The sequence below is a fragment of the Brachypodium distachyon genome, chromosome 1, assembly GCF_000005505.3.
Source record: "Brachypodium distachyon strain Bd21 chromosome 1, Brachypodium_distachyon_v3.0, whole genome shotgun sequence".
Classification (NCBI taxonomy): Eukaryota; Viridiplantae; Streptophyta; class Magnoliopsida; order Poales; family Poaceae; genus Brachypodium; species Brachypodium distachyon.
The window spans coordinates 56,347,336-56,356,588 of NC_016131.3; the positions used below are offsets into that span (position 1 = coordinate 56,347,336).

Here is a 9,253-nt window from a genome sequence, read left to right on the forward strand (position 1 = left end):
GTTAATATTTTGGCTCTAGTATTATATTCTTATTATATTCTGTGTCTCTCTAAAAATTATGGCACCTGTACTTTGAAGTGTATAATAATTATTTCTTGTCTTACTAAAGATTTCAATACTAAATAAATTGCTGAAAATGAAATATTTATGCTTTTGTAGTGTTTACTGTGGTTAAAAATTGTTATAAATTACAAAATTGCTCATAATGGTTTGATATTTGGCATGGAGGCTTCTCACACAACAATATGCCTGTATATGAAGTTTGGTGTCAAAATTCCAAATGAAACCCATGAGAATACCATATTGGGATCATCTAGGTAGATATCTCTGATACCTTCTAAGCCAACATCCAAATTGTAACATTATAAAAACTTTGGGCTTGATTTTTTCCATGTGGCTTCATTAGACTGAGAGGTGTTCCCATGCCAAGTTTCAGCTCATTTTGATGAAAATTGAATTTTATGGAATTAAATTAGCACCAAAGCCATACATAATCACAGAAATTTGTATGAAATACTATGAATTAATGTCTAAAACTTGTATTGGGAACAAACAATATTACTATACACCCAAAAGTACAACTGTTATATTTTTTGGGAACACAGAGAATATAATAGGATTATAATAGTGCCTTCTGAAATTATTACAAGTGGCGGGTTTCAGGAAAATCACCGCCACTAGTGAGTTGGACAAGATTTGGGAAATCCCTAAGTCCTGTAGTTTTCACCAATGGCGGGTTTCAGGAAAATCACCGCCACTGGTGCCAACTTCCGGTGGCGGGTTCCCCTGTAATCACCGCCACTGGTGCCCCTTCCAGTGGCGGGTTTCAGGAAATCACCGCCACTGGTGGCCTTCTGCGGGCTGCCGCGCGAGGTGAGGTGGGAGTTTAGTCCCACCTCGCTAGTTTACAAGCGATTCGGTTAGCATAAATAGCTTCCTCCCCCTCCCATTGCAGATTCCGAATAAAATCAAATGCCGCTCTCTTGTCCACTCCCGTTCGCCTGGCCTATGGGCCCGGTACCCTATGTGTGCACTGGTGGGCTCGGATTATAGCCCTTTGGGCCCATGCTCTTCTTGCCTAGTAGGTAGTAGGCAGCTCCCGGGTTCTCGCCTAGCTGGGCCCGAACCCGAAACAGCCTAGTTGACCGGGCGGGCTAAAAAAACTTTTTTGCCTCCTTTTCTGGTAGCACGTACCAGTGGCGGGTTTCACAGAAATTACCGCCACTGGTGCCCTCCTCAGGTGGCGGGTTTCCCTGTAATCACCGTCACTGGTACCCCTTCCAGTGGCGGGTTCCAGGAAATCACCGCCATTGGTGGCCTTCTGCGGGCTCCACGCAAGGCGAGGTGTGAGTTTAGTCCCACCTCGCTAGTTTACAAGCGATTCGACCAGCATATAAGGCTTTCATCCCTTCTCCCTTCAGCTTCCAAATATTCCTCCCGCCTGTCTACTTTGCTCCTCGCCTGGCCCATGGGCCCGATACCTGTATTGTTCTTTGTGGGCTCGGATTACAGCCCCGTGGGCCTGGGTCTGCTCTGGCCTAGTAGGTAGTAGGCTGCTCCCGAGTTCGCCTGGCTGGGCCCGAACCCGAAACGCTCAGTTGACCCAGGCGGGCTTAAATACTTTTTTTTTCTCCTTTATAATGAAAATAACATGTAATAAGATTTAAAAAAAATCCATATCTCTTAATTGTTTCCGAAATCGAAATAAGCAAATAAAATATGCATTCACTCTAGAAAAATATTTCGAACAAATTTACGGCATTTGTTTTCAAGTTTGAACAAGTTAAAATTCAAACCTCGTTAGAATTCAAATTACATTGAAAATCATCGATGAGCATAATTGATCAAAATTACACAAATAGTGAACTATTGGACAATCTTGTCTTTTTTCTTTTTTGTCTTCTCTTTCCTCTTATACGTTTGGACCTCATCATGGCCGCTTCTAGTGTAGACCCCGTCTTGTGTGGGTAATTTTGACTTCTTTCTTGTCTGGATCGTGTGTCTTGCCACCTCTTCTTCTTGCCTGGTCGTGGGATCGGGGAAACCTTCATAGTCTTGTTGTGAAGTTACTCCGTCGACCCCAACAATGCTCCTTTTACCTCTCCTCATGACTACACGGTTTTTCGCTATCGGGTCTTCTATGAAGAAGAGTTGTTTGCATTTGGAAGCAAACTGCCATGGTTCAAGTAGTGCCGAGATTCTTTTGACATTCACCTGATGACGGGGAACCTCTTTTGGCAGAATCATTGTTGTGAACCTATGATCTTCATGCTTGACATCGCGTGCCCATCTGATGCGAAACATGGCGATGGTGGTGAAGGTGTAGTCAAGCTCCCAGATCTCTTCGACCACGACGTAGTACACTTCAGTCTGGCCTTCGCTGTCGGTCCCCGTCTCAGCTACGAGCACTATACCGCTGTTTTGGTACATACTCTTACGGTCTTGAGCCTTGGTTTAGTACGTATACCCATTCATTGCGTACGACATGTATGTCACGACGTTGCGGCCGGGAGGCCGTGACAACTTCTGGACAATCTTCTCATCTTCATTCGTCGCAGCCCTCGGATACCAAAGATCCTTGAGCCACATGGCGAATGTAGAATTGTGTTTTCGCTGGATCCAATCATCATTCCTGTTAGGGTCACTACAAGAGAACTCATATACTGTGACGAAAACCCTCATGACAATGGCTGGAAGTGTCACTGAAACACGTAATGGGTGACGCTTTACACCTACCGTCATGTATTCGTATAAATCAGTGACACTCAGAGAATCACCGTCACACATTTCTCTATTCTGTGACGTTGTGATACCTTCCATGACAAACGTGGTAGCGTCTCGGATGATTTGAATTGGTGACGCTCGTATTTCGTCATGTAATATCTATTGGAGGATCCATGGTTACGGGTCCAGCGCTGTTAATAAATAGGTTAGCCTTTAGTAATGGATTGTGATTTCGGTATTGGGTTTGTGGCTAGGACGTCAATCTAGCCTATGCCCCATCTTGGGTTCGAGTCCGAACAACCACCCTTTTACCATATTTATTGACTGTTGCTGTCAAAAATTAAAAGCTAGCCGATCTGAAAAAATCATACAAAATTAAAAGGCACACTACGAGTCGAACTCACGACCTCAAAGGTCCCATGATACAAGACGCCACTCTGCTACACAGCACGTTGTTGTCTTTTAAATAGTGCAGACTATTTTAATATTTGTACCCAGGTTATTAGACGTATCGAATCAAACCAGAATCACGCAGCAGCACGTATCGGGAGGAGCGTCGGGGACGATCCGCTCGATTAGAGGAACACGCAGGCCAGGTCAATAGGCCGATCTCCTAGGCCATCCTCGGCAGAAGCAGCAGGTGCCAGGCGGGCTCCTGATTATTCATCGATTCTCTTCGGCGGAACGTTGATCTCGTCTGCAAACAGAAGGCGATTTTCTGCAAGTTGATGTAATTTCGTGCTTGGCCGCAGGACCGCAGCAGCACACCAAGGTTAACTCCCGATTCACGTACTGCTTCTCGGGTGCAAGTGCACAGAAGGGGATTGTTGCACGTTGATCTTTTTGACCAGACGCTGATTGCTGCATGTTGATCTCGTAGTGGTCTCGTAGGTACATCTTGGTGTTCGCTAAGAGAGGCTCGGGGCGAACCGCGGCACGACGGAGATCTTGGCAGCGATCTGGCCAGCCATCTTCATCCGGCTCGGTACGTCTTGAAGCCGTAATTTTAGGAGGATGAGAATTAGCTTGAAGTAAATCTTCATGGTCTTTTGCGGATTTTTCTGATTAGTTTCATTAAAAGATTTATTAGTGAACATGAAAAAGTATTATGGAGACAAATAAATAGATTAACCTTGAAACAACAACGATTAATTATTTTATGCTTAATAGTGATTTTGGTAGTGGGGTTAGTACAGTAGTACAATCTGTTTAATGTGGAGATTTTGTAAGCATATTTTTCTTATAAGTAATTTAATTTCTTGTAGAAGAATGGACCGAAGTTGGATACAGGGAACTCGTTTCTCGACACAATTTTTGAAAGGTGTTGATGAGTTTATGGCTGTTGTTCGGAAGAATTTCAGGAAAAATCAAGGCATATTATGCCCATGCCAGAACTGCCTGAATCTGCAACACCATAGCCAGTCACTTGTGGAGGAGCACGTACAGTGCAATGGTATGTCCGTCACATACACGAGGTGGATCTTTCATGGTGAATCGTTAAGTGATGATGAAGGAGATAACATGGAGGATACTGCATATATGTCCGACGACAATGATGACTTTCATGAAGACAATCGAGGTGATGTTCCGTATATGGTAGATGATCTGGCCAGGTCTGGAAGGCGAGGTGAGGGTCAGCCAAATCTCTATTCCAAGCTAATTGAGGAAGCCAAGAAAGAACTTTACGAGGGATGCAGCGACTTCACACGGCTATCATTCATTATTAAGCTCCTCCATGTCAAATCATACAACCGGATTACAAATAGAGGATTCAATGCAATTCTTGAGCTGATCAGTGCGGCGTTTCCACATGCTGACATACCAAAATCATACACGGCGGCCAAGAGTGTTCTTCAGGAAGTTGGGCTTGGTTATGAGACTATTCATGTCTGCAAGTTTGATTGTGCATTATTTTGGGGGATCTATGCCAACAACACCCATTGTCCTGAGTGCGGGACATCAAGATGGAAAGACACGGAGAGAAATAAAAAGGTACCTCACAAGGTTCTTAGGTACTTTCCTATAATCCCTAGGCTTCAAAGATTTTTCGTGTCAAAGGAACATTCAGCAAATGCAAGGTGGCACAAGGAGAAGAGGTTTCCTGAGGCAAACATTATGAGACACCCTGCGGATGGTGAAGCCTGGAAGCACTTTGACCGTGAGTTTGCATGGTTTGCTGAAGATGCCCGTAACATTAAGCTTGGTATTGCCACGGACGGATTTAACCCATTTGGAAACATGAGTAATTCATACAGTATGTGGCCTGTTTTTGTAATCCCATATAACTTCCCACCATGGATGTGCATGGACCAATCCAATTTCATGATGTCTTTGCTTATTCCTGGAAGAAAAGCACCTGGAAAGGAGTTCCATGTATTTATGCAGCCGCTGATTACAGATATGATGAAGCTTTGGGGAACCGGTGTGGAATCGTATGATGCATTGACAGAGGATTCATTTACTTTGCATGCTGCATTCTTGTGGTCGATTCATGATTACCCAGGACTGGCCACTTTATCAGGACGTAGCACAAGAGGCTATTATGCATGTGTGCATTGTGATGAGAACCCTTGCTCCATGCCTTTGAAACATAAGATTGGGTATACCGGGCATCGCAGATTTCTGCCTACTAATCATCGTTTCAGAAAAAGCAAAGATTTCAACGGGTCGATTGAGACACGAGAGAAACCTCGAAAGTTCACAAATGATGAAGTGTTGGAAAAGTTAGAGAAAGTTAAGAATTTCAAACCAGGGAAGTATCCAGGAAATAAGAAGAGAAAGCGCACTCAGAAAGACGAACCAAACTGGAGTCAGAAGGTGAGCTTATATGATCTGCCATATTGGTCAAAACTGAAATTACCATACAACATTGATGTAATGCACGTTGAGAAGAACATATGTGACAATATACTTGGGACTATATTGGAGATTCAGGGAAAGAATAAGGATACAGATAATGCCAGGATAGATTTGCAAAACTTAGGAATCAGGGAAGACTTGCACTTGAAACCTGATGGAAAGGGTGGGATGGTGAAGAGAAAAGCAGAGTATAATCTTACCAAGGAAAACAAGAAAAGATTCTGCGAGTATTTAGCTAATGTGAAATTTCCAGATGGGTATGCTGCTAATCTAGCCAGATGTGTGGATCTTGAAACATGTAAAGTGTATGGGTTGAAGACCCATGACTGCCACATATTACTGCAACAAGTAATACCTGCTGCACTCAGAGGGCTTGTGAGGAAAGACATATATGAGGCCATTGCTGAACTGGGACATTTTTTCAGACAGTTGTGCTCTAAAACTCTTAGACTTGATGTGCTTCATCGGATGAAGGATGATATTCCTGTAATTCTTAGCAAGCTTGAGAGGATTTTTCCACCCGCCTTCTTTGATGTCATGGTCCATTTAGCTGTTCACCTACCCGAAGAGGCGATTCTGAGGGGGCCCGTGCATTATGGATGGATGTATCCAATAGAAAGAAGGCTTGGGTACCTAAAGGGAACTGTTCGTAACAGAGCAAAGCCAGAAGGGTCAGTTGCAGAGGCATATGTGGTTGATGAGTGCTTGACTTACTGCTCTAGATTTCTAACTAATATTGAGACAAGATTTAACAAAGGAGATAGGAACAAGGATGGGAAGAGGGTTGCTTCTCCTGATGAGTTGAGAGTTTTTTCAACTGCTGCAAAAGGTTTTGGGAAGGCCGAACTCAAATATTATGACAGTGAGTACGATCAGCTGGTTTGGTACGTGCTTAATAATTGTCCTGAAGTAGAGGATTACATGGAGTAAGTTTCCCTGTCATCATTATGCATAGTACGTGGTTGTCTATTTTAGTCGATAAATGCTGATGTGTTAATTTTCCATTTGTTGTTTTAGTGTTTGTCGTGAAGAATTACAAAGGAAAGGTGTGATTAGAATTGAGCAAACACTTAAGAAGGAATTCGCAGCATGGTTTGAGAAGCATGTAAGTTATTTAGTTTTCTTGTGTGTTATATCCATCTTGAATTAATGATGTCATTAGCCTGACCATTTAACTGATGTGTGCACACCTTGTGACAGATTCATCATTTAGGAGAGCAGAATGTTTCAGAGGATCTGTACTCACTAGCATGTGGCCCAGACAAGCGTTTACAAGTGTATTCTGCCTGCAACGTGAATGGTGTTCGGTACCACACTCTGGATCGTGAGAAGAGGAGAAGAACTCAAAATTCAGGCATCATGGTGAAGGCAGATGACAATGGCGCAGAGGTTGTGTACTATGGTGTTTTGAAAGAAGTTCTTGAGTTGATGTACCCGAAAAACAAGCATGGAGAAAGGTCAATCTTCATGTTTCGTTGTGATTGGTATGATATTACAAGCAAGGCGACCGGGTTGAGAGATGATGGGTACTTCAAAAGTCTGAATCATAAGGCAATTCGGTACAAGAATGATCCCTTCATATTGGCTTATCAAGCAGATCAAGTGTTTTACATGGAGGACACATGTCTTGGAAAAGACTGGAAAGTGGTGCAGACTTTCAGTCATAGACATTCGTATGATGTTCCTGAATTAGAGACAGGTGACCTCAATGCTGAAGATGCATACCAAGAAGATATGACATCGGAAACTTTCACTGTGCACGATGCTGATCCGTTGTTTCACACTTTTGGCCGTGATGATGAAGAAGGCACGACTGTTGATCCTAAAATTGTTGCGGGGACTGAGAATAATGATGAGAACTATGACGAAGATAGTGGTACTGACAATGATGAATATGATGACGATGCGTTCAGTGATCATTCAAGTGATGATGAAGTTTAGCATGTTTTCAGATGTTTCTATATTTCCTTTTTCTTTTTTCTACACATTCTTCTTTTTGTTTCCATTGATTCCAGATTCACAGCTCTGTTTGTTAGGTTGTAATAATTTCTGAGATAAGACTTAGATTCCTATGTTTTCTGTGATGCTTGTGATAGTTTCTGAGAAGTGAACTCAGCGTAATCCATTTTTTGATAGATACTCAGAAAAACATGGATGTAACTCAGAATCCTATTTTATGCATTTAAAATCAGCATCCTTTATATCGTTGTGTCTACTGGTTGTATGATATGAAGTGTATATGTGTTGAACTGCACATATGGTGTCAAAATCAAGCCTGGAGTGCACATATGGTGTCAAAATCAACCATGCAGTGGATACATATATGCTGTCTGAAACCAACCATGAAGTGCATAACAGCTGTGAGCAGCTAGTGGATATATCCAGGGGCACAAAATTGTATCACTTGCATTTGCATATATTTCATAACTGTAACTTGCATACATACACTTACATTTCTTCGCAAACAGGATGAATTTTCTGGAACAAAATGAGATACACCACTCATTGCTAGTATTAGAACTCGTACAAGCATTTGGTTGGGTCATCTCTGCCATCTCAGAATTCCTACTGTCATCTCTACATTTCCTACTAACTATTACAAGAACATTAACTCATACAAGCCGACACACATGTCATCTCCATCTACGGTCCCAGTAGACCGGCGATGCAGCTCTTTGGGGTAGAAGCTGGAGGAAGACACCGCCGGCAATGCAGCTCTTTGGAGAAGAAGCTGGAGGAAGACACCACTAGTGATTCAGCAAACATGGGTCAACAAGGCTCTCTGCATATTACATTACAAATCAACATTTAGCTTCGAGAATCTTGTTGTGCATCCAGAGTTGTAATGAAATTAAAAAAATTAAATCATAAAGAAACACCCTTAGGGTCATGCTATAACATGTACACATATGTAAAGAAAACCTATTTGCCTAGAATAGGAGAAGAGTAAACTACATTGCAGATAAATAGGGGCATTGCTGAGAAATGACTTAACCAACTACGGAGTATATACCATGCCATCATTTGTTCCAGCCAAAATTGTATGCAGAAGAGTTGTAACTCAACCACCTGTTTTTCTCTTCTGTTTCATTAAAGGAAACCGTGTGTCTGTTAATACAACTTAAATATCGAGCAACAAACCCAGAAACAAAAGCGCCGAGCTAGTCTCGACCACTTTTGCTCTATAAAACTAGGCAGCAGCAACAACTACTACCCTCCACACACTCAACACCTGACACCAGTTTGGGAATTCAGGACGAAGTTGATGATGATCTCAGGCATAGAAACCTCCGCAGACTCTGAAGCCTCAAGATGTCAGCGGAAGAGTAACTGGCCCCCACTCTTTTTTGTGCTCGACTGAAAACTTCAACCATGTCTTGCCATAGCCGCCACAAAAAACATTGCAGAAGTTCCTTGGATGTGTTTCTCTGCAAACCAGCCCAAGAAACAATAGAACAAGTGACAAACAAAACAGTTGCTGGATCATTTGGCCAAAACTATGGAAACAAGCATTGTTCCTAGTTTTCCAGATAATCCAAAAAACAGCTGCAACTCCAACCAACACCAGATTTCCTTCTTGCTTGCTACAAAACAGTAAGCCATTCATGGAAACAACTCCTGAACTGAGCAAACAGTGAGAAGAAAACCAAAGCTACATTACACTAAGGGC

At 42.5% G+C, this 9,253-nt stretch overlaps 1 protein-coding gene across 1 annotated transcript; it reads left to right on the top strand.

The window, feature by feature from the left end:
* The first annotated feature begins 4,245 nt into the window (after nt 1-4,245).
* Nucleotides 4,246-7,524, top strand: LOC100842615. The gene is made up of 3 exons (XM_014896307.1): nt 4,246-6,509; nt 6,601-6,688; nt 6,784-7,524. Exons 1-3 carry the CDS (start codon nt 4,246-4,248, stop codon nt 7,522-7,524), a joined length of 3,093 nt encoding a protein of 1,030 aa, XP_014751793.1.
* Nucleotides 7,525-9,253: the final 1,729 nt, after the last annotated feature.